Source organism: Camelus dromedarius, chromosome 12 (assembly GCF_036321535.1).
Source record: "Camelus dromedarius isolate mCamDro1 chromosome 12, mCamDro1.pat, whole genome shotgun sequence".
In the NCBI taxonomy this organism is placed as follows: domain Eukaryota; kingdom Metazoa; phylum Chordata; class Mammalia; order Artiodactyla; family Camelidae; genus Camelus; species Camelus dromedarius.
This window is the reverse complement of record NC_087447.1, coordinates 8,286,654-8,313,120: the sequence shown is the minus strand read 5'-3', so window position 1 is coordinate 8,313,120 and position 26,467 is coordinate 8,286,654. Positions and strand designations below refer to the sequence as shown.

At 36.2% G+C, this 26,467-nt stretch overlaps 1 protein-coding gene across 1 annotated transcript; it reads left to right on the top strand.

Annotated features, from left to right (window-relative positions):
- LOC105091533 (solute carrier family 22 member 10-like) lies at positions 1–25,958 on the top strand. The gene is given in 11 exon segments (XM_064492235.1): positions 1–460; positions 1,157–1,260; positions 13,568–13,629; positions 13,632–13,721; positions 13,820–13,988; positions 19,485–19,608; positions 20,075–20,190; positions 22,088–22,302; positions 23,838–23,946; positions 24,420–24,623; positions 25,893–25,958. Coding segments are annotated over 11 exon segments (1,623 nt in total). The 5' UTR covers positions 1–58; the 3' UTR covers positions 25,921–25,958.
- The last annotated feature ends 509 nt before the right edge of the window (positions 25,959–26,467 follow it).

The window sequence follows — 26,467 nt, the reverse complement described above, 5'->3', positions numbered from 1 at the left end:
TTCCTCCCTTTGAACTTATAAAGTCATTGTGCCTCCTCTTGAGGATCACCTGTTCACAATGGCCTTTGAGGAGCTCCTGGATAAAGTTGGTGGCCTGGGAAAATTTCAGATCCTTCAGATGGCTTTATTTTTTCCCTTTTTGATGCTTGGAGTCTGTCAGGTGCTGTTGGAGAATTTCACTGCAGCCATTCCTGGTCATCGCTGCTGGGTCCACATCTTGGATAATGACACTGTCTCTGATAATGGCACTGGGATACTCAGCCCTGATGTCTTCCTAAGAATCTCCATCCCATTGGATTCAAACTTGAAGCCAGAAAAATGTCATTGCTTCCTTCTTCCCCAGTGGCAGCTCCTTCACCTGAATGGGACCCTCCCCAACATGACTCACCTGGACACAGAGCCCTGTGTGGATGGCTGGGTGTATGATCAAAGCTCTTTCCACTCTACCATAGTGACTGAGGTAAATGTCCCATTTACCTTTTGTAAGTACATGGTCTGGGTGTTTAGAATAACATAAAACAAACAAGGTTCAAGTCTTCAGTTACTGTGTAGATTGCATAGCCATCTTTCTTTCATTGTTTCAGCAAAAAGTGATTGCTTTTCTTTTTAATTGCCAAGTAATTACATGACAGTAGAGGACAGTGGAATCAGCCAGTGAGACATGAAATTTACTATCACAAACCGTTCAATGTAAGATGAAGGCTGATGATTAGACAAATAAGGACTTGATATAATGTGTGAAAAATTATTCTTAGTCACTTGTTATCAGCCTAGTTGCAAATTGGAAATACTGTATTAATTAATACCAAACTTCATGCCCTGGCTACTTGATAGAGAAACCTATCAGGTATTCCACTCTAAGTGTGAAATCCAGGCATCAGTATAAAAAATCAACCTCAATATTTTCAATGTGGGGCAAAGATTGAGAATGACTGAAGTATGCAGTTCTAAGTGAATATAAAGTTCGGCTCTAATATAACTTAGAAAATTTAGTTGAAGATTTCTAGAGAAAGCCATGCTTAAGCTAAGACTTGAATGATATAGATGAATATATCTAGTAATAGAAGCCAGAGAGTGTGCTCCCTAAGGGTTACTGGAGTGAGTGAACACATAAGATGGTGTGAATCTCCGTTGTGCTGGTTTCCTTCTCTTCCAGTGGGACCTAGTATGTAATTATCAGTCACAGAAACCAGTGGTTCAGTTCCTATTCATGGTTGGAATGCTGGTGGGAGGCTTCGTGTATGGCCATCTCTCAGACAGGTGAGTGTCTCCAGATCACTGCTGTCCTTCCTCTGTGGTGTTTTCACAGTTTATGATTAATTGTTTAATAAAGAAGTCTTTATTGAGTTTCAATATGCAATTTATTCTGTTTTGGGTTGCCTTGGTTCCCAGGGAGCTATAGATGGAAATGTAGAATTAAACTTATTGTGATCAATGCAATTTTGTTGTCACACAGCTCTCTGTCTTGGACACAGAAATGACATTTCCATAAGATATGGGTGGCATTTCAGAGCAGTATTTAGAGGTGAAGTATCATGATTCTTAATTTAGCAAGATGAGAAGGAATTACCTATGGGAAGTGGGGGAGGGTTGTTCAAGACAGGAGATTCAGCCTGTTCAAAAGACATGGATATGGTGAACAGCACTGTAGGCCTTTGCCATGGTTTCTGTGTTAAGTGACTCCTGGACTCTGATTAAATTCTTCTGTATTCCCAGATTGATCATTATGTTATCGAGCATGCCCCACTGTAATTAGTAGGTATTTTCATAAAACCTGGGTGCGTTGTGAGATGGCACTATATTGTATTAAGAAATAATTGTGATTATAATCTGGACCTCTGATCTTGTGAAAAAAGGCTCTTCAGTGGTAATACTTGCAAACATATAAGGTAATTAATCTATAGACCTCAGGCGTCATAATCTGTGATGTGAGATGTTTGGGTTATCCTTGCCTGACTATACCCATCCTGAAGCAAGAGACAGCCATAGCAGCCACACATTTAAGTCTTTCAGAGAAGAATTGGAAGACTTAAAGTATCCCTTACCATCTATAAACCTAGCATCATTTAATCTTTCAGTTGAAAATTGTGAACTCAATGTATCACTCTGAGTTCAATTTGTAAAATATTTCAGGGTTAGAGTGCTCATATTGACCAGTTTTCAGACTGAGCTCTTTATGGTGATTCACAATAAAATGCTGATTGATCAGTTTAGGGGGGCAGAAAGTGATAAATGTTTTAAATTTCTTAATGTGGAAAAGAGGTATGACAGAACATAAGAGTTGAAAATTTGGTGAAGAAAAGGGAGAATGATAGCTAAGCTAAAGACTTTGAACCAAACATAGGTATAAAGCTTCTGGACATTGACCTTGACAATAAGGCACAGGTAATGAAAGCAAAAATAGACAAATAAGATTATGTCAGTCCATAAAGCTTCTGCACAGCAAATGAAATTATCAACAAAATGAAATGGAAGCATACCAAATGGGAAAAATATTTGCTAGCCTCATATTTGATAGAGTTAATATCCAATTATACAGGGAAACTACTACACCTAATAGAAAAACAACCAATAATCTGGCTCAAAAATGGCACAGAAGCTCAATAGGTATTTCTCCATAGAAGTCATAGAAATAGTCAACAAGTATATGAAAAGATGCTTAACATCATTAATCAACAGGGAAATACGATTCAAAACCACAATGAGATATACCCTTATGCTAATTTGGGTTGTTATTATATTAAAAAATAAAGCAGTGTCAGGGAGCTATTTGCTTATATTTTCCCTAGGAGTTTTACTGTTTCAGGTCTAATTTAAGTCTTTAATCAGTTCTGAGTGAATTTTTAAATAGTGTAAATAGGGGTCAAATCTCATTCTTCTACATGTTATCATCTCATTTTCCCAACATCATTATTGAGGGGACTGTCTTTTCCCCTTTAAGTATTATTGGTTCCTTTATCAAATATGATATATGAAGCACTAGTTTCTGGAATCTTGTTTCTGTTCTTTTGGTTTATGTGTCTATTTTTTATGTCACTACCATACTGTTTTGATCACTACTGTTTTATAATATAGTTTGAAATCAGAAAATGTGATGCTCCTATCTTGGTTCTTTGTCAGGATTGCTTTGGCTTTTGGGGATTATTTGTGATGTCAGATAAATTTTAGGATAGTTTTTTCTATTTCTGTGAAAAATGCCATTGGAATTTTAACAGGGATATCATATAATTTATGGATGGCTTTGCATAGCATGGTCATTTTAACAATACTAACTTTTCCGATCCATAAGCATGGGTTCTCTTTCCATTTTTTGGTGGGGAGGAGGTAATTAGGTATGTATGTATGTATGTATGTATGTATGTATTTATAGAAGAGGTATTGGGAATTGAACCCAGGACCTCATTCATGCTAAGCATGCACTCTACCACTACCACTTGAGCTATACCCTCCTCCTCTTTTTCCATTTTTTTTGTACATTATTCAACTTCTTTCATCAAAGCATTATTTCCAGTATCCAGATCTATCACCTCCTTGGTTAAATTTATTCTTAAGTATTTTATTGTTTTTGATTCTATTATGAGTGAAATTGTTTCCTTTATTAGTTTTCCCCCCAAATATTTCATTGTTCATGTATAGAAATGCAGTTGTTTTCTGTATATTGATTTGTATCCTACAACTTTACTGTATTTATAGATAATTTCTAACAGATTTGTAGATTATTTCTGTAGATTTTTGGTTGAGTCTTTAGGATTTTCTATGCATAAGATCATAGCATCTGCAAAGACAATTTAATCCTTCATTTCCAATTTGGATTCCTTTTATCTTGCCTGATTAGTCTGACTAGGACTTCCAGTATTATGTTGAAAGGAGTGGTTTGAGGGGCACCCTTGTTTTTTTCTGAATTTAGAGTAAAATCTTTCACTGTCATTGTTGAATGATGTTAGCTGAGGGCTTGTCTATATATGGCCTTATTATGGTGAGCTACTTTCATTCTATAATAATTGAGGATTTTTGTCATGAAGGATGCTGTGTTTTGTCAAATTGGTTTTTCAGCATCTGTTGAGGAGGTCCTATTATTTTTGTCTTTCACCCTATTAATGTGGTGTATCACATTTATTGATTTGCACATGTCAAACTATCCTTATATCCTATGGATGAATCCCACTTGATCATGGTGTATGATCCCTTTAATGTACTGTTGACTTTGGTTTGCTTATATTATGTTGAGAATTATTTGCATCTATCTTCAGCAAAGATGTAGATCTGCAGTTTTCTTGTAATGTCCTTATCTGATTTTGATATCAGTAATTTGGTGGCCTTCTAAAATGAGTTTGAGATTGTACCTTCCTCTTCAATTTTTCAGAAGTGTTTGAGAAGAATTTGTGCTAATTCTTCCTTAAATGTTAGATAGAATTCATCCATTTAACATCTTGGTGCTTTTTAAAAAATTTAAATATAGTTGATTTACAAGATTATATTAATTTGCAGTGTGCTGTATAGTGATTCAAGATTAATTAATTAATCTCTTAAAGATCATACTCCATTTAAAGTTATTAGAAAATAGTGGCTGTATTTCTTTGTGCTGAACAACATTTCCTTGTTGCTCAGCTATTTTATACATAATAGTTTGTATCTCTTAATCCCATACCCCTGTCTGCTGCTCCCCTTTCCCTATTTCCCCTGATAACTAGCAGTTTGTTTTCTATATCTCTGAGTCTGTTTTGTCATATACATTCGATTGTTTTATTTGTTTAGTTTCCACATGTAGGTGATACTGTCTCTTGCCTGATTTATTTCACTAAGTAAAATACCCACCCCAATTCCCAAGTCCATCCACATTGTACAAATGCCAAAATTTCATTCATTTTTATGGCTGAATTATATTCCACATATATACCACATCTTTATCCATTCATGTGTTGATGAGCACTTAGGTTGCTTCCATATCTTGGCTATTGTAAATAATACTTCTGTGAACTTTGCTGCATGTATCTTTTTGAATTAGTGTTTTTGTTTTCTTTGGGTATGTACCCAAGAGTAGAATTGCTGGATCACATGGTAATTCTATTTTTAGTTTTTGGAGGAATCTCTATACTGTTTTCCATAGTGGCCTCACCAATTTGCATTCCCACAAATGTTGCATAAACGTTCACTTTTTGGTTCATTGTCACCATCATTTGTTTGTGGTCTTTTTGATGATAGCCATTTTGACTGGTGTGAGATGGTATTTCATTTTGGTTTTTATTTGCATTTGTCTGATGCTTAGCAGTGTTGGACATCTTTTTATGTGCCTGTTAGCAATCTGTATGTCCTCTGGATAAGTGTCTCTTCAGGTCTTTGTCCATTTTTTAATTGAGCTGTTTGTTTTTGATATTGAATTATATGAGCTATTAATATATTTTTGATAATAAGCCTTTTTGAGGGTGTGTGTATGATTACTGATTGAGTCTCCTCAATCATTATTGGTCTGTTCAGATTTTCTATTTCTTTATGATTCAGTTTTGGGTGATTGTATGTTTCTAGGAGTTTATCCATTTCTTCTAGGTTATCCTACTGTGATACTAATCCCTTATTTTTTGTATCATTTGCAAATATATCTTCTCCAGTTCAGTAGATGTCTTTTCATTTTGATGATTTTCATTGTTGTGCAAAAGCTTTACAGTTTAATTAGTTCCCATTTCTTTATATTTGCTTTCAATTCTTTGCCTTGGGAGGCTGATCCAAGAGAATATTGCAATGATTTATGTCAAAGTGTGTTTTGCCTAATTTTCTCTTCCAGGAGTTTTATGGTTTCATGTTTTACATTTAGATATTTAAACAAGTTTTTGCTAATTTACTTACTTATTTTTCATTGAAGTATAGTTGATTTACAGTGTTAGTTTCAGGTGTACAGCAAAGTGATGTGATTATAGATATATACACATTTGTTTTCAGATTCTTTCCCATTATAGGTTATTACAAGATAATGAATATAGTTCCCTGTTCCATACAGTAGGTCTTTGTTTTACCTATTTTGTATATAGTAGTGTGTATATATTAATACCAAACTCCTAGTTTATCCCTCCCCCTCTTTTCCCCTTTTGTAACCATGTTTGTTTTCTATGTCTGTCAGCCTATTTATGTTTTGTAAATCAGTTCATCTATGTCAGTTTTTTAGATTCTACATATTTCCTGTCTGGATGTTCTATCTATTGATGCAAGTTGGGTGTTAAAGTCACTATTATTTTGTTATTGTCAATTTCTCCTTGTATCTTATTATTTGCTTCATGTTTTTAGATGCACCTATGTTCGGCACATATATGTTTATAATATCCTCTTCTTGTACTGATCCCTCTATTTTTATATAATGCCCTTCTTTGTCTTTATACCTTTGTTTTAAAGTCTATTTTGTCTGCTATGAATTTTGCTACCTCTATTTTCTGTTGTTTCTGTTTACATGAAATATCTTTTTCTGTTTTCTCATTTTCAGTCTTTGTGTGTCTTTAGCCCTGAAGTGAGTCTCTTGTAGGCAGAATTTTGAAGGGTCTTTTTAAAATACAGTCAGCTGACATATATCTTTTTTTTTTAAACATTTTTTATTGATTTATAATCATTTTACAATGTTGTGTCAAATTCCAGTGTTCAGCACAATTTTTCAGTCATTCATGGACATATACACACTCATTGTCACATTTTTTTCTCTGTGAGTTATCATAACATTTTGTGTTTATTTCCCTGTGCTATACAGTGTAATCTTGTTTATCTATTCTACAATTTTGAAATCCCAGTCTATCCCTTCCCACCCTCCACCACCCTGGTAACCACAAGTCTGTATTCTCTGTCTGTGAGTCTATTTCTGTCCTGTATTTACGCTTTGTTTTTGTTTGTTTGTTTGTTTTTGTTTTTGTTTTTTAGATTCCACATATGAGCGATCTCATATGGTATTTTTCTTTCTCTTTCTGGCTTACTTCACTTAGAATGACATTCTCCAGGAGCATCCATGTTGCTGCAAATGGCATTATGTTGTCGGTTTTTATGGCTGAGTAGTATTCCATTTTATAAATATACCACATCTTCTATATCCAGTCACCTGTTGATGGACATTTAGGCTGTTTCCATGTTTTGGCTATTGTAAATAGTGCTGCTATGAACATTGGGGTACAGGTGTCATCCTGAAGTAGATTTCCTTCTGGATACAAGCTCAGGAGTGGGATTCCTGGGTCATATGGTAAGTCTATTCCTAGTCTTTTGAGGAATCTCCATACTGTTTTCCATAGTGGCTGCACCAAACTGCATTCCCACCAGCAGTGTAGGAGGGTTCCCCTTTCTCCACAGCCTCTCCAGCATTTGTCATTTGTGGATTTTTGAATGACGGCCATTCTGACTGGAGTGAGGTTATACCTCATTGTAGTTTTGATTTGCATTTCTCTGATAATTAGTGATATTGAGCATTTTTTCATGTGCTTTTTGATCATTTGTATGTCTTCCTTGGAGAATTGCTTGTTTAGGTCTTCTGCCCTGACATATATCTTTTGATCAGAGCATTTAGTGCATTGACAATTAAAGTAATTATGGCGGGTAGATATTTATTGCTATTTAATTAATTGTTTTCTGCTTGTTTCTATAGTTCTTCCTTGTTCATTTCTTATTTTTTTTCCTTCCCTTATTTTTTGATGATTCTCTTTAGTAGCAGCCTTTTGTTCCTTTCTTTCAATTTTTGCATATTTGTTACAGGTTTTTGATTTGTCACCATGGGGTTCATATATGTAGATGAATAATTATATCTACTTGTTTTAAACTGATAGTCATTTAAGTTTAAACACATTCTAAAGGATCTACTTTTTTTATTCCCCTCCCCCACATTTTGTGTTTTTGATGTCATGTTTTAAATATTCATGTTTATCCTTTAATTATTTATTTTATTTATAGTTGCTTTTACAGTTTCTTTTCATCTTATAATCTACATACTGGCTTATTTATGTGGTTGATCTTAAGTCCTTAATGTATATTTACCTTTCCTAGTATTGTTTTACCTTTTCTATAGGTTCTTCCTTCTTTTTCACTTAGAGAAGACCCTTCAACATTTCTATTAGTGTAGTTTTAGTATTGATGAATTCTTAAGTTTTTTGCTTGTCGGAGGATTTCTTTAACTCTCCTTCCATTCTAAATAATAATCTTGCTGGGTAGAGTATCCTAGGTTTCAGGTTTTTCCCTTTCAGCACTTTGAATATATCATACCAGTGTTTTCTGATCTGCAATGTTTCTGAAGTAGAAAAATTTTCTAGGCTTATGGGGATTTCCCTGTGTATGACTATTTTTCTCTTGCTTCTTTAGAATTTTCTCCTTATCTTTCATTTTTGCCACTGTAAGTATAATATGTCTTGGTGTGAGTCTGTTTGGATTCATCTTGTTTGGGATCCCCTGTGCTTCCTGTACTTGGATATCTATTTCCTTCTTTAGGTTTGGGAAGTTTTCAGCTATAATTTCCTCAAATACATTTTTGTTCCCCTTCTCTCTCTCTTTCTCTTTTTTTCTAGGACCCTTATTATGCAAATTAGTGTTGTCTCAGAGATCTCTTAAATTGTTTCATTTTGAAAATTTCTTTTCCTTCAGTGATTTAATTCAGTGATTTCCATAATCCTGTTTTCCACATCACTTATGCAGTGTTCTATATCACTCAGTTTTGTATTCATTCCTTCTAGTGTGTTTTCTAATTTTAGCTATTGAATTGTTTATTTCTGATTGGGTCTTTTAACAATATTTTGTGGTTTCTCATTAAATTGTTCACTGTTTAGATCAATTCTTTTCTGTAATTCAGATAATGTTTTTATCATCAATGTTTTGAATTCCTTATCTTGTTTTTGTTTCATTATTTTTTTCAGAGGTTTTCTCTTGACCTTTCAAGTAGAGTAGTTCCTCTGCCTTTTCATTTGCTTGATTTTCTCTGCCTCTATTAATTTTTTAATGAAAGTAAAGAAACAATCCCCTTTAAAATAGCACTCAAAGTAATAAAATACCTAGGAATAAATCTAACCAAGGAAGTGAAAGAAATATACACAGAAAACTATAAACCATTGATGAAGGAAATTAAAGAAGACTTTAAAAAATGGAAAGATATCCCATACTCTTGGATTGGAAGAATCAATATTGTTAAAATGGTCACACTGCCCAAGGCAATCTACAGATTTAATGCAATCCCTATCAAATTACCCAGGACATATTTCACAGTACTAGAACAAATCATATTAAAATTTATATGGAACCATCAAAGACCTAGAATTGCCAAAGCATTACTGAAGAAAAAGAAAGAGGCTGGAGGAATAACTCTCCCAGACTTCAGACAATACTATAGAGCTACAGTCAACAAGACAGCATGGTATTGGTACAAAAACAGACATATAGACCAATGGAACAGAATAGAGAGCCCAGAAATGAACCCACAAACTTTTGGTCAACTAATCTTTGACAAAGGAGGCAAGAATATGCAATGGAATAAAGACAGTCTCTTCAGCAAATGATGCTGGGAGAACTGGACAGCAGCATGTAAAGCAATGAAGCTAGAACACTCTCTTACACCATACACAAAAATCAACTCAAAATGGATCAAAGACTTAAACATAAGACAAGATACAATAAACCTCCTAGAAGAAAATATAGGCAAAACATTGTCTGACATACATCTCAAAATTTTTCTCCTAGACTTTATTCTTTTAGAGCAGTTTCAGATTCACAACAGAATTGAGCAGAAACACAAAGAGTTTACACATAGCCCTCCCCACCTACACATATATACTCTTCTACCCTCAACATCCCTCATCAATGCAGCATATTTGGTACAATTGATGAAACCACATGGGCACATGATTATCAACCAAAGTCCATAGTTTACATTAGGGTTCACTCTTGATGTTGTACATTCTATGGGCTTTGACAAATGCATAATGACATATAGCCATCACTATATTATCATACAGAATAATTTCATTGCCCTAAAAATCCCCTGTACTCCATCTGTTCATTCCTCCATCCCTCCCTCCCTCTCCCCAGACACCTGGAAAACACAATCTTTTAATTGTTTCTGTAGCTGTGCCTTTTCCAGAATGTCATTTGGCTGGAATCATAGTTTGTAACCTTTTCAGACTGGCTTTTTTCATTTAGTAATATGTCTTTTAAGTTTCTTCTATGTCTTTCATGGCTTTATAGGTCATTTTTTTTACTGCACATATATTTTTAAATTTATATGTATGTACTGTTCATTTTTTCTAAGAACGTTCAGAGCTTTAGCTTTTTAAACTTACATAGCTATCAAAGAAATAAAGTCAACCACAAAATAAGAATTAACTGAAAAAGATACATACACAATACTATCAACAGCAACATTATTTATAATTGCCAGGATATGGAAGCATCCTAAGTGCACATCAATAGTTCAATAGATAATGGAGATGCAGCATATATATATGTAACGAGATACAACTCACCCATAAAAATGAAGAATATTTTGCCATTTGTGGCCCTTAATTCACTTTTTTTTTTCACTTCAAAAGCCAGAATTTTATAACTGGCAGTGACATTTCCATTACATCAAAACACCTAAAAATAAACTTAACCAAGGAGGTTACCTATACTCTGAAAACTGAAATGACACAAAGAAATGCAAAGATTTCTTGTGCTCTTGGATTGGAAGAATCAACACCATCAAAATGGCCACAGATCCAACACAACCCCCAACAAAATACTCACGACATTCCTCACAGAACTAGAGCAAATAACTCCAAAATTTATAAGGAACCACAAAAGACTCTGAACAGCCAAAGCAATCTTTTGTAGGTTTTTTTTTCCTCTTCTTTTTGTTTTCTTTTCTTATGGTTTGATGACTAGAGAAGTTCCTTTAACATTTGTTATGGAGCTGATTTGGTGGTGCTGAAATCTTTTAGCTTTTGTTTAACTGTGACACTTTTGGTTTCTCCATCAAGACTAAACGAGAGCCTTGCTGGATAGAGGATTCTTGGTTGTTAAGTTTCCCCTTGCATCACTTTAAATATATCGTGCCACTCCCTTCTGGCCTGTAGAGTTTCTGCTGAAAAATCAGCTGATAACCTTATAGGAGTCCCTTGTATGTTATATGTTGCTTTTCTCTTGCTAATTTTAATATTTTCTCCTTATCCTTAATTGTTGTCAATTTGATGGCTATGTGCCTTGGTGTGTTCCTCTTTGGGGTGATCCTGTGTGGTACTCTCTGCACTTCTAGGACTTGGATGACTGTTTCCTTTCCCAAGTTGGGGATGTTTTTGGTTATTATCTCTCCAAAAATTTTCTCAGGTCTTTTCTCTTTTTCTTCTCTTTCTGAGACCCCTATAATGAGAATATTAGAGCACTTCATATTGTCCCAGAGTTCTCTTAAACTATCCTCATTCCTTTTTATTCTTTTTTCTGTTATGAAGTAGTGATTTCCACTAATCTGTCTTCTAGCTCACTGATCCGTTCTGCCTCATTTAGTCTATTCTTGATTCCTTCTTGTGTATTATTCATTTCAGTGATTTTATTCATCAACTCTGTTTGAGTATTCTTTATATTTTCCAACTGTTTGCTAAAAACTTTATTCTGTGCATCTATACTCCTCTTGAGTTCTCTGAACATCTTAACTGCCTCTATGAATTTAGATGAAAGAGTTACCTACTGGGAAAGGGTGTTGTTATGTGGGAGCTTCCCTGTATAGACTGTGTGTGCCTATGCCTTTGTATGAGAGCTAGATATACCTGGACACACATCACATCTTTCCTTATGTTGTGCCTTCAGCTATCACCTTGGTAGGAGGTGGGACTGGAGATGGAGGGACTAGATCCAGCACCTAGTGTAAGATGGGACTTCCTCTGTGCTCAGTGGCTATAATTGCCCTGTCAGGGTTGGGATATAATCTTAAAATATTGTAACAGAAGCTCTGAGACTTGGACACATGCTGGATTTGTCCTTTTTTTTTTCCTCTCCCTTTGCCCTGGGACCTTTTCTCCAGAGGAAAGGTGTGATGAGGCAATGGGGCCTGTGTACTGACAAGGGCTCTTGTGCAGACAAAGGTTTGATGTGCTGCTGTTTGGCATCCATGGCTACAGTCAGACACAGGCTCAGGTGCATGTACCCTTTGTTTCTCACAGCCAATCGCTTCTGCATGCTTCCACTACTCTTACCTTATCGTGGAACTGCTCCATAGGATTGGCAGTGGCCCATGAGGACTCAGCATATATTGGGTGGTTATCTATGGAGAAGCAGCTGTTGTCAGAGATCTGGGTGGTTTCTGAGATGTTGCTTGGCTGTGTCAACAATAGCTGCTGCCACCCTACCCAGGTTCCACCCCAGAACTAGGTTGCCTCTGTGTCCCACAGTTTTTCTGGTTGTGGGTACCACAGATCCAATGCAGCACTGAGGTGTGGAATTGAGTGGGGCCAGAGAGTTTGCTTGGTTATGGGTGTGATGCACTGCAAGGTGGTAGTGGGAAACCTTGCAGCTGCTAGGGCAGAACTTTCTATGCCCTGCCTTCGGGGCTAGCAAGTTCATGTGTGTTCCTCAAAAGCTGAGTCCAGACTCTCCAAAGCTCTTCAATTATTCCCAGTAGTCCTCCAACCAGCCAAGGGGGATTGTCTCCTCCAGTAGGCCCCCGGATTTGGACATGAAATCTGTAACCTGACCTTCTCATTCCCCAGGTGACGTGTCCACCCATATAATCTCCCTTTTCCTCTGAGTCTTCCCGATGAGCACAGGTCCTGACCTAATAGAGTTTCTTCCCTTCCTACCTGTTTACATGTGTATCTTTCTTACATCCTTGGTTTACAGAAGTCAATCCGCCATTTTCCAGTTAGTTTTAGTGAGAATTGTTCCATATGTAAATGTATTTTTTATCTGCTCATGGGGAGAGGTGAGCTCCACGTCCTTTACTCCACCGTCTTGTTCATTTTCCAGAGTTGTGGTGCTCTTATACTCTGTTCTAGATGAAACATATTGCTTGAGCCTTATAAATCCAGATTCAACAAAGACTGGTCCTTACATAAACCTTCAAAAACTTTAGTGCATTGCTCCATTGATCTTTTGCATCAGTTGAGTTTTAACCTGTCTAGTCCTAGAGATTCAAGTATACTTCTAGCTCTCTTATATTCTAGACATTATACAGACTCTCTACTTTGCTAAATACATGTACAAGTATAATGGGTGCTTCTAGTATATTACAATTTCCAACATTGTAGTTTCTTTTATATGATATCTCTTGGTGTCAGATGCCTCCTGACAATTGGAGAATAAAATTTTTTGGTATTGTTAGTGTATATTATAGACAAGGAGTGTTACTTTCAGATTTCTGTTGTTGATTTAGCTCTTGATTTTTCAAGTTTCAGGTACAAAGAATCACTTGTTAAAACATTCTCTATGTTCATGTATAACTGAAAAATTGTGCTCTACACTGGAATTTGACACAACATTGTAAAATGATTATAACTCAATAAAAATATTTTAAAAAATTCTCTAAATTTCAGAGTAGTCTTTTGTTTTTACCACAAATTGTCATTGCTCCAATAATCTAATTTGCTTCTCTGTTTCTTAGGTTTGGGAGGAGGTTGGTTCTCAGATGGTGTTCGCTCCAGCTTGCCATCTCTGGGACCTGTGCAGTTTTGCTCCCACCTTCCTCACTTTCTGCTCACTACACTTTTGGTCAGGTTGTTCTACTGTGGTCATCTTAATAAATACCGGTACACTCAGTAAGTCAACAGTTTTGATCTCCATTTCCAAGTCTTGAATTTGACCTTCAAATTTCACATTTATCTGACATTAATATCCCAACTGGATTTTCTTTCAGTTGTGGAGTGGACAAGATCCCAGTCTAAAGCCATGGTAATAACACTGGTAACCTGTGCCACTAGTATGGGACAGATAGTCCTGGGAGGACTGGCTTTTGTTTTTCGAGAGTGGCGTACTCTGCAGCTGGTGGTGTCTATACCTTTCTTTGTCTTCTTTATCTCCTCAAGGTATGAGCCTTCTCTCTCACTCTGTCTTATGGGGTCCTGGGATGAAAATGCAGATTGTATCTGGATGTATTGATTTCTTATTCCCTAGGCCCTCTTTTATTGTTTGAACCTAGAACCTATGACTATCATCTGTTCATTCTGTGCAATTTGCAAAACAGAACAGGGGATAACAATGATCTTTCTGCTGGGGAGTTCTAAATATTTTCTGCTGTCTTCCTTCATAAGATTAACTCACTATACTGGTCGTGGAGTTATCCCAATTTTACTCTCCTTAATGTAAAATATAGACTAAAACATTTAAAAAGAAATGCCTTTAATTCTTTTTTTTTTTTAATTTGAGTGAACCAGGTCATGGTAAAATTTTCTGTGACTTTCATTGTTGTAGATGAAATTGGATAATAGGAAGATGTAGCAAATTTATTCTTAGAGCAATTTGACAAAAGAGCAGTGTAATTTCTCCAGTACCAAAAACTGGCATGCAGTTTAGATGATTTACATCATATGTTCAGCACTCTCTCTTCCCTTAAATAATTTTAACAAATGTTTATGTATAGATAATGTCATTCTTACAAGTATAACCAGTCTAGGAAGAATCAGATTTAGTCAATCACAGAGAGATGACTATAGATTCCATACAGTGAGATGAGTTCACAGACAGAGGGAGTGTGATACATGTAAGACTCATTCATTATGTCATTCCATCCTATAACAACACTACAGAGAAGAAGACACCATGGTCCCCATTTTATTGATAAAAATCTGAGGTGGGTGTAAATAAGTGACTCACTTGGGTAATTAGTTACCAACAGAGCTGGTAGTGGCAGAAGTCTTCCAATCTTTGTTGGGCTTTAAGCTTACATATTTGGGGCCTTCTTTTTTATTTTTATTAAAAATTTGTTTATTGAGGTATAGTCAGTTTACAATGTTATGTCAATTTCTAATATATAACATAATGTTTCAGTCATACATGTATACATATATTCATTTTCATTATATATATAGTAGAAGCTTGTTGTTTATCTATTTTATATATAATAGTTAGTACATGCAAATTTTGAACTTCCAAATTTATTCATTCCATCCCCTTTGCTCCCTCGTGGCCATAGTTTGTTTTCTATGTCTGTGAGTCTATTTATGTTTTGTAACTATGTTCATTTATGTCACTTTTTAAAGATTCCACATATGAGTGATATCAAATGATATTTTTCTCTCTGGCTTACTTCACTTAGTATGATAATCTCCAGGTCCAACCATGTGTAGCAAATGGCATTATTATATTCTTTTTTATGGCTGAGTAGTACTCCATTGTACATGTATACATCACAACTTCTTTACTGAGTCTTCTATTGATGACATTTAGGTTGTTTTCATGTCTTGGCTATTGCAAATACTGCTGCTATGAACATTGGTGTGAATGCATCTTTTTGAATTAGAATTCCCTCTGGATATAACTCCAGGAGTGGGATTGCTAGATTATATAGTAACTCTATTTTTTTAGTTTTTAAGGAATCTCCATATTCCAATGGCTGCACCAAACTACATTCCCACCAACAGTGTAGGAGGGTTGCCATTTCCCCACACCCTCTCCAGCATTTGTCATTTGTAGACTTTTTCATGATGGCCATTCTGACTGATGTGAAGTGATACTTCACTGTACTTTTGAGTTGCACTTCTCTAGTAATTAGTAATATTGAGCACCTTTTCATTTGCCTATTTTTAAAACTTTTTTTACTGATTTATAATAAGTTTACAATGTTGTGTCAAATTCCAGTGTAGAGCACAATTTTTCAGTTATACATGAACATACATATATTCATTGTCACTTTTTTTCTCTGTGAGCTACCATAAGATTTTGTGTATATTTCCCTGTGCTATACAGTATAATCTTGTTTATCTATTCTACAATTTTGAAATCCTGTCTATCTCTTCCCATCCTCCACCCCCTTGGCAACCACAAGTTTGTATTCTATGTCTATGAGTCTGTTTCTGTTTTGTATTTATGCTTTGTTTGTTTGTTTTTGTTTTTTTTAGATTCCACATATGAATGATCTCATATGGTATTTTTCTTTCCCTTTCTGGCTTACTTCACTTAGAATGACATTCTCCAGGAGCATCCATGTTGCTGCAAATGGCATTATGTTGTCGGTTTTTATGGCTGAGTAGTATTCCATTGTATAAAGATACCACATCTTCTTTATCCAGTCATCTGTTGATGGACATTTAGGCTGTCTCCATGTCTTGGCTATTGTAAATAGTGCTGCTACGAACATTGGGGTGCAGGTGTCATCCTGAAGTAGGGTTCCTTCTGGATATATGCCCAGAAGCGGGATTCCTGGGTCATACGATAAGTCCATTGATGAAGAAAATTAAAGAAGACTTTAAAAAATGGAAAGATATCCCATGCTCCTAGATTGGAAGAATCAATATTGTTAAAATGGTCACACTGCCCAAGGCAATCTACAGATTTAATGCAATCCCTATCAAATTACCCAGGACATATTTCACAGTACTAGAACAAATCATATTAAAATTTATATGGAACCATCAAAGACCTAGAATTGCCAAAGCATTACTGAAGAAAAAGAAAGAGGCTGGAGGAATAACTCTCCCAGACTTCAGACAATACTATAGAGCTACAGTCAACAAGACAGCATGGTATTGGTACAAAAACAGACATATAGACCAATGGAACAGAATAGAGAGCCCAGAAATGAACCCACAAACTTTTGGTCAACTAATCTTTGACAAAGGAGGCAAGAATATACAATGGAATAAAGACAGTCTCTTCAGCAAATGGTGTTGGGAAAACTGAACAGCAGCATGTAAAGCAATGAAGCTAGAACACTCCCTTACACCATACACAAAAATCAACTCAGAATGGATCCAAGACTTAAACATAAAACAAGATACAATAAACCTCCTAGAAGAAAATATAGGCAAAACATTATCTGACATGCATCTCAAAAATGTTCTCCTTGAACAGTCTACTCAAGCAATAGAAATAAAAGCAAGAATAAACAAATGGGACCTAATGAAACTTACAAGCTTCTGCACAGCAAAGGAAACCATAAGTAAAACAAAAAGACAACCTACCGAATGGGAGAAAATTTTTGCAAATGAAACCGACAGAGGCTTGATCTCCAGAATATATAAGCAGCTCATACGACTTAATAAGAAACAACCAAACAACCCAATCCAAAAATGGACAGAAGACCTAAACAAGCAATTCTCCAAGGAAGACATACAAATGATCAATAGGCACATGAAAAAATGCTTAATATCACTAATTATCAGAGAAATGCAAATCAAAACTACAATGAGGTATCACCTCACACCAGTCAGAATGGCCATCATTCAAAAATCCACAAATGACAAATGCTGGAGAGGCTGTGGAGAAAGGGGAACCCTCCTACACTGCTGGTGGGAATGCAGTTTGGTGCAGCCACTATGGAAAACAGTATGGAGATTCCTCAAAAGACTAGGAATATTGGCCATTTGTATGTCTTCTTGGAGAAATATTTGTTTAGGTCTTTTGCCCATTTTTGGATTGGGTTGTTTGTATTTTTTGATATTGAGTTGTATGAGCTGTTTGTATATTCTGAAAATTAAGCCCTTGTCAGTTGCATCATTTGCAAATATTGTCTCCCAGTTCATAGGTTGTCTTTTTGTTTTGTTTATAGTTTCCTTTGCTGTGTAAAAGTGTAAGTTTATTTAAGTCCCATTTGCTTATTTTTGCTTTTATTTCTATTGCCTGGGAAGACTGCCCTAGGAGAACATTGCTAAGATTTATGTCAGAAAAGTTTTGCCTATGTTTTCTTCTAGGAGGTTTATAGTGTCTTGTCTTATGTTTAAATCTTAAGCCATTTTGAATTTGTGTGTGTGTGTGTGTGTGTGTGATGTGAGGGACTGTTCTAACTTCATTGATTTACACGTGACTGTCCAGCTTTCCCAACACCATTTGCTGAAGAGACTGCCTTTTATCCATTCTTGCCTCCTTTGTTGAAGATTAATTGACCATAGATATGTGAATTTATTTCTTGGCTCCCTGTTCTTTTCCATTGATCCATGTAGCTGTTTTTGTGCCAATATTGTGCTGCTTTGATTACTGTAGCTCTGTAGCATTGTCTGAAGTCTGGGAGGGTTATTCCTCTAGCCTCACTCTTTTTCTTCAGTATTGCCTAGGTAATTCTGGGTCTTTTGTGATTCCATATAAATTTGAGGGTTATTTGTTCTAGTTTTGTGGAAAACATCCTGGGTAATTTGGTAGGGACTGCATTAATCTGTGTGCTTTGGGTAGTATGGTCATTTTAACAATATTAATTCTTTCAATCCAAGAGCATGGGATATCTTCATTTCTTTAAATCATCTTTAATTTCCTTTATCAATGCTTTGTAGTTCTCTACATAAAGGCTTTCACATCCTTGGTCAGGTTTACTCCTATGTATTTTTTATTTTTTGGATGCAGTTTTAAAAGGGATTGTTTTTTCACTTTCATTTTCTGGTATTTCATTGTTAGTGTAAAGAAATGCAACTGATTTTTATATATTAATCTTGTAGCCTACTACCTTGCCAAATTCTTTTATCAGTCCAGTAATTTTTGTGTGGAGCCTTTAGAGTTTTCTATAGTATCTGTCATCTCCATATAATGACAATTAGCTCTTCTCTTCCAATTTATATACCTTTTATTTCTTTTTCTTGTCTGACTGCTATGGTTAGTACTTCCAGTAGTATGTTGAATAGAAGCAGTGAGAGTGGGCATCCTTGTCTTGTTACAGATTTTAGTGAGGAGGCTTTAAACTTTTCACCTTTGAGTATTATGCTGGCTGTGGATTTGTCATAAATAGCTTTTATTATGTTGAGATAGTTCCCTCTATACCCACTTCAGTTAGAATTTTTATCACAATTGGTGTTGAGTTTTATCAAGTACTTTTTCTGCATCTATTGAGATGGTCATGTGATTTTTGTGTTTCCTTTTGTGATGTAACATTGACTGATTTGTGTATATTGAACTATCCTTGTGTTCCTGGGATGAATCCAATTTCTTCATTATGTATTATCTTTTTAATGTTTTGTTGGATTCTGTTTGCTAATATTTTGTTGAGAACTGGGGGGCCTATTTTTTTAAAAAGTATATATATTATAAATATATATTGGGAGTACAAATTTGCTAGATCCCATGCCAAGGTTTGAAAGGAAATCATTCATGTGAGGAACTCTCAATCTTAAGCTTCATAAGCTTCTTGGAAAATCTCCTAGAGAGTAAGCAGAGAGTCATTTTGGCTCCAAAGTTTGTTATCCTTTGCATTTAGTACACCTTTAAATGTACTGTACGGAGAGATCATTGCCATATTTGTGTAATAGAACACGATTTCTATTCCAAACCCAACAAGTGAAATGTTGGATATTACATGGGAGACAAAAGCATGTGTTATCAAAATCATATGACAAACAAGCAGAAGAGAGTTGACTTACATGTGTGTGCCATTCTTTCATCAGGTGGCTGATAGAATCTGCTCGGTGGCTGATTATCACCAACAAACCAGATAAGAGCTTAAAGGAACTTAAAAAAGTTGCACAAAGAAATGGAATAAAGAATGCTGAAGCTATGCTGAACATGGAGGTGAGCAGGAGAACAAAGGTGGCTACTGGGTTGGAGGGAAGTCATAAACTGACAACTGTCTTCTTATTGAGACACGCAAACTGCTTTTCTAACAAGGGCAGCTAGATGAGAATGCAAGCTCCATTACTTCATCTTTCATGTCTGTCTCATAGAAAGGTAGTGTTGCCCACTGTGCAGCTTCCTTCCTTTCACTTCCTGATCTGAATCTATAATCTATGTACTCTTGTGGATGCCCTGTCTCCATCGGTGGCCTTGTTTTCAAAATACCATTATTGCTATCTAATTTCCTGGAGTGTCCCTTAACTCCTTACATCTTCCTTCATATCACGTGCTCACCTGTGACTGTATGTGTAATATGTTGTACTCAAAAGAAAAGGAACACATCTTCTCATCCTGTTTGGTGTTAGTGCTCACAGAAATACGTGGCACTATGTTGGCAAGTGATACATGTTTGTTGTTGTTGAAGGGTTTGAGATCTGCCATACAGAAGGAGCTGGAGGCAGCACAGACCAAAGCTACTGTGTTTGACTTGTTCCGTACACCCAACCTACGTAAGAGGATATGTCTCCTGCTCTTTGTGAGGTGGGCTTCACATAGTGCATGACAACATTCAAAGAGTGGAGCCATGATTCTATTCATTTCAAATGTTATAATAGTGTTACGAAAGAGGGGCACTGATTTGGAGAAAAAAGATGAGGAAAACACTAAATATGTGCTATGTTTGGGGATAGTCAACAGATTGTAAAAAGACTCACATTGAACTAATTATACAATGAGGAGTAGTTATTTCATGTCACACTCCAGTCTTTTCACTGGAGTCCGATGTTAAGAACTTCCATCACAGTGCAGATTTTGACATTTAATTTTTTCATTGTTTTCTTTTAACTTTAATTGAAGCAAATCTTGCAACTGTAATATGAAGAGATCATGAATATATACAGATCAATGAATATTTCAATATGCAAAAATACAACCAACATCCAGATGAAGATGGAAAAATCTGAATTCCCCACAAGGTCCACTCATATACCATACATTAATAACCACCACCATCACCACCATCACCACCATCACCACCACTACCACCACTATGACAGCTCCACTTTCATTCCCTTCTCCCTGCCCTCCCATGTCAAATAAAACTTAACAACTGTTCTCAACTTTGTCACCATAGATCAGTGTTGCCTCATCTTGACCTTCACATAATGTAAATGATAAAAAGATTCTGTGACAGGCCCTCTTTCCTCATACTCATTCATGAAGTTTCATCCATTCTGTTGCATGTAACAGTAGTTTGTTCTCCTCTCTAGTGTTTTAGTTTCCAGTAGATGAATACACTACAATTTTTTTTTATGTGCTTCAACACTGGTGGACTTTCACTTGTTTCCAACTTGAGGTTTTAGCAGTAGGGCTTCTGTAGAAAATTTTGTACGTTATCTCTTGAGATGATATAAGTACTTAATTTGGTAGGGTTAAAAGGAGAAAATTGAGATATAATTCTGAATTTTTGAAGACTTATGAAAAAGAAAAGGAATAACAGGAGAATACAGACCTACTGCCAAGCTTAAGAAATTAACTATTGAGTTGTACAGATTACCTCTTCCTTTGCATATCCTAGTAGACTGCTTCTTTGATTAACTGCATTGTACTTTATAACCTTTCCCCTATCCACTAGGTCACAGACTTAGGTTAATGAACCCTAGGCACATTGAGTGGAAAGAAAAAGTAGAGATAATGGTCAGGAAATGACATACTTGCTTATAATTTCTGTGATCGGTGGTGGCTTCTTCTGCTGTAATGTCTAGGTCTAGCTCTATCTGGGTGTACTAGATCATTAAAGTGGATTCTTAGATAGTGTCTGGATAAATTTTAGCTCCCCACTAGCTACCTTTGATTCCATTTGCTATGTTACAGTTAGTACATATTTGTTTGCCTGAATTCTTGCATTTTCTCTCAGCCCCAAGAAAGCAGATATGAACTTTAATTTCCTAGAATTATGTTAGACCCCAGGAGACTGTGCTTCCTGGTCAAGGGGACAAGATAGATTCTTTGCAGCTTCAATCACCTGTTGAGAAAAGGGAAATTATTCACAGTATTGGGATGGAGGAGGGGATGGGGAACCCAGAGCATACTGAGAAACCTCAAAAAAAAGAAACTCTTCTTAAATTTCCAGTTTTCATTCTTCTATATTCAACTTCTATACGCCATCCAAATGGTGACTGGGTCAGATTATGTTTTCCTATCAGTATCTAGTCTATGCTTATGGATGGCAAAGAATCACAGAAGGAATATCATTTTCATATATTGTCATGTAATTGTTTATGGTAACTTTAAAATGATCCCTTTACGATGTAGTATATACAAATCAGACTGGGTGTTTATTATTTAACATTGATCATTGGCTGCCTGGATCAATATAATCATCAACTATAGCACCCAGGCACTAAGGCTTGTGTCTTTCCTCTTTTGTTCACTACAGATTTGCAAACACAGTGCCAGTCTATGGCATCTCTCTAAATCTACAGCACTTTGGGAGCAATATTTTCTTGTTCCAGGTAATCTTTGGAGCTCTCACAGCTTTAGTCCGAAGTCTTGTATTTTTAGTACTGAAATATATGGGCCGTCGACCAACCCAGACACTTTTCTTGTTCCTGGTGGGACTTGCCATTTTGGTCAACATGTTTGTGCCACAAGGTGAGAGAAGACTGTACTTTGGGGAAAGGAAGTGTCTTTTCTTTACCTTCAGGGATTTTATTGGCCACACTTGTCTGAAGCCAGGAGTAAACAGAGGTCCCAATTGTATGCTAAGTATTCCCCCAAACCAATCTGAGGGTTTAGGAGAAATTCTGCTACTAAGTTGTTGGGAAAAGAGCTAAAGGACAACAAAGGGCAGCTCAGGCATATATTTATGTTCCTCACAGTTTAGTAGTGCCTGGAAACTGGTATCACTTATTCCAGACAGTTTCCTTAGGACAGCATGTGTTCACTTGCTCTTTGCCCATTCATACTTTTAAAAAGAAGCTTAGAGGGGCAATGCTTTGCAATTATAACCCAGGTGAGGACACAATATGGTCACTCCCTCTGTATGGGCTCTTCATTACCAGCTTTGATGACTAGTCTACTTACCGATCTCTATGTATCCACGTGTGAGTGTGGTGTTTTTTAGGTTACCATGACTACAGCTCTTGCTTATGAGAGTCTTCCAGGAAATGAAAAAAAAAAACCCATTTTTAAGAGGTGAAGGAGTATCGAGTGGGTACTTTTGTCAGAGTAAAATCCTTGTCCATTCCCTGTTCGATTATTTTATAAGTTGAAACAGTGATGATATGTAGTAATTAGGAGAACCTTAGTGAACACTATGCTTCACCATCTCCCAATGCAAGAATATGCTTTACAGCATCACAGATTGATGGACTCTGCTCCTCAGAATATCATGAATGAGGCAGGTTTACACTTTTACAATAGAATTCTTTCTAATATCATAAAGCTATAATTACATTTCTTTTTATACTGTGCAGAAAACTCATTCTCTGAAATTTTTTTTAGTGGTTCCCAATTTCTGATCTTTTTTTGCCTAAGTGATGTTTCAATTCTCGGTTCCATGTGTGTAACATTGATCTAAATCTAGCTTCTCTGCAGCTGGTCCACTTACAGAGTAGTCTTGTCCTTTTACTACTCTCATGCCATCCTCGCCCTGTGACAATGTTGTATCTACACTAGGTTAACTGACTCATTTAGGTTTACCTGGGACTTTTCCTGGCTTTATCAATGAAAATATCGCATTTCTAAAAACCACCTAATTTACAGGAATGCCAGGATGCCTCGTCACTTAAATTCAGCACTTTAATTGTCAAGTCCTCAAGATGAGAACTGAGTCTGAGACTCAGTAATTGTGTACTTGAGAGTCCTACTTCCTGCAATAAGGATTTACCAAATACTGGAAAGAATACTTAAAAGCAATTTCTGCCAGAAGCACCTTTTCTTCTCCATCTCCAGCAAATATCAGATATGCAGAGAGATTTGCTGCATTGACATCAGATAATTTTATGTACTTTTTAACCAAGTATATTGTTAATTCTACGCTTCTCAACTACTCCATGACGTCTGCCACTGTAATATTTTCTACAGTATATTTCAAAAATACCAATAACCTTTAGTCCTGACTAAATTTGTTGGATACTAATTTCTTCAGCCTGATTTCTTAGTCTTACTTGTTTTCCTGTCCCCAGAAATGCAGACTCTGCATGTGACTTTGGCAAGTTTGGGGGTCAGCTTTGTTTCTGCCTCTGTCACCAGTTTCTCTATCCACTCTGCTGAACTCATCCCCACTCTGCTCAGGTATAAGAGTTTATGGATAATCTGCCTTGACCAAAAATGGGACTTTCCAAGCTAATTGATGCTTATTGCAAGAATAAACACAATAAGGTCTCTTCATTATAAGCAATCATTTGTAATAATAATATACTAACAGCAAGTATTACCAGATTTATTGAAAAAGCTGACTTTGTGCCATGTACTGAGATAAACAATACATCAATTCATCCTCTCATTTACCTTTTGGACCACTCACCAGAATATGTGTAATGTGCAACATTCTGTTTAAAATGATGAAAGTGAGTATTAACACACTTTGACCCTGACAAAGACAGCTAGAATCACAGAACAAATCTCGAAAACAAGTGTTTTTCATCAAGCCCATGTATGTAACAATTGTATTTTATTGTTTTCCAATAATAGTGTCAAAATAATAGACCATAAATTACACGTGTGTATTTTTCCTGGATTATTATGTATTTTCACTTACTCTTCAGGACAACAGCTTCAGGATTAGAAATGATAATTAGCAGGTGTGGGGCAGCACTGGCTCCCCTCTTGATGACCCTAGTGGTGTATCGACCCACCTTGCCCTGGATCATCTATGGAGTCATTCCCATCATTGCTGGTTTTGTTGCCTTTTTCCTGCCTGAAACCAGAAATCTGCCCCTGCCTGACACCATCCAGGATGTGGAAGATAAGTAAGTAAACCTAGCCATCCCCTGGAGAACTGTGTGCTTTGGATCTGTGGGTGAGAAAGGCAAAACACAGAATGAGTCCCTCTGGTCACTGGTAAGGCTGAGCCTTGCCTGGGATACTTCCATCTTGGGCCATTGCCTTTCCTGAGTGGCAAGGTCATTTCTACCCATTGTGAGCTCCAGTCTAGACTGCAGAGATCCCCTCTGCCCTGCTTCTGTTGGTAGTTTTAGTGCTGAAGAGACAATAATTAGGTTTGTGGTGATGGTACTTCCTTCATCCTACCTGCCCTCGTGAGAGAGACATATTCCTGATGGTGTTTCATGATCTTCAAACCCATAAGAGCCTGAAATATACTAGGAAATAAATGGGATAGCCAGTGAAGGAATAAAGTTAGGAAGATCACATAGAATTAAAGTCTCTCTGTGGAACGTGTGTGCGTGCCTATAACAATAGGCAATTTGCTACCATAAGTAATGGAAACATTGAGGATAGTTAAAAATAAGAAACTGGCAAAAGATATTTTAAAATAAGAAAAATGATATATTAGTGACCATATAATAAATAGAGTTCCACCAACTGAGTGATTTAAATGAGAGAAATTTCTTGCCTCACAGTTCCAAAGGCTGAAGCCTGAAATCAAGCTATTGGTAGGGCCATGCCCCCCTGAAGACTTTAGAGAGAGATCTGTTCCAGGTCCTTCTTCTGGCTTCTGGTAGTTCCTTGGCTTGTGGCAGCATAATTCCAGTTTTCACATGGCTCTCACCCTGGAATGCTTCTATGTCCAAATTTGCCCTTTGTATAAGGACACTAGTCATACTGGGTTAGGGGCCCATCCTACTCCAGTATGACCTCAGCTTAATTAATCATATTGGTAACCACCCTGTTTCCAAATATGGTAATCTCATATTTTGAGATACTGTGTGGCAAGACTTCAGCATGTGAAATCTGGAAGGGACACAGTTAAATGCATAACAAACAGGGAGTTCCCTTAAGATTTTCAGTCCACCTCTTGACTTTCCAAATGTGTCATTGGCCAGAGGTTTAAAGAGACCGTGTGAGAATAACAACTTTGAAAACTGCTGTTTTGGGTTTGCACAATCAATAGAACCTTTTCCAGCCTGAGTGTCAATCCCTCATGGATTTTATTGAGCTTAAAAAGCTGATGGTTAGATCAGTTTGTACTTGAGCATGAAGGGCACCCAAACTTATTTTTATTTTTTTATTTGCTGATTGTTTGATTGATTGGTTGTTTCTGTTTTTTTTTTTTCCAGACAAAAAATATATATAATTAATACATGATACTTTGACATTATAAATCACTGGCTACTAGAAAGATTACGTGCTCTTTGGAAATCCATTCATTGAAATAAAAATGGTGATCTTTTAATGGTGGAATTTTAAGTGATTGTTACATTTTCTTTGCAATGTTCTCTCTTCATATTGTCAAGAGTTAACATATATAATTTAAGATATTATAAACATATCAAAATTGAAGGGCAAGTAACAGGAGAAGCAATTTTCAAATTGTATATACACTTAATGAAATCACTATAAATTAAAAATTATATTTCAAGTGTCATGGCTAATAAAATATGAAAAGCTGTTCAAATGTAATAGTAATTTAAGACAAATGCCAGTTGAAATATAAGCTCTCATTTTCAAAAGAGCAGACGTAATAATTCTCATTGTGTGTGAAGGCACACTGCAGTGGGCATTCATAAAGATCAAAATGTGTTATAATTAAAATATCAAGGAAGATTGAATCAAGATGGTGGAGTAGTAGGACCATGAACTCGCCTCTCTTTGCCACTACAACAAAACCACAACCAACTTCTGAACAGCCATT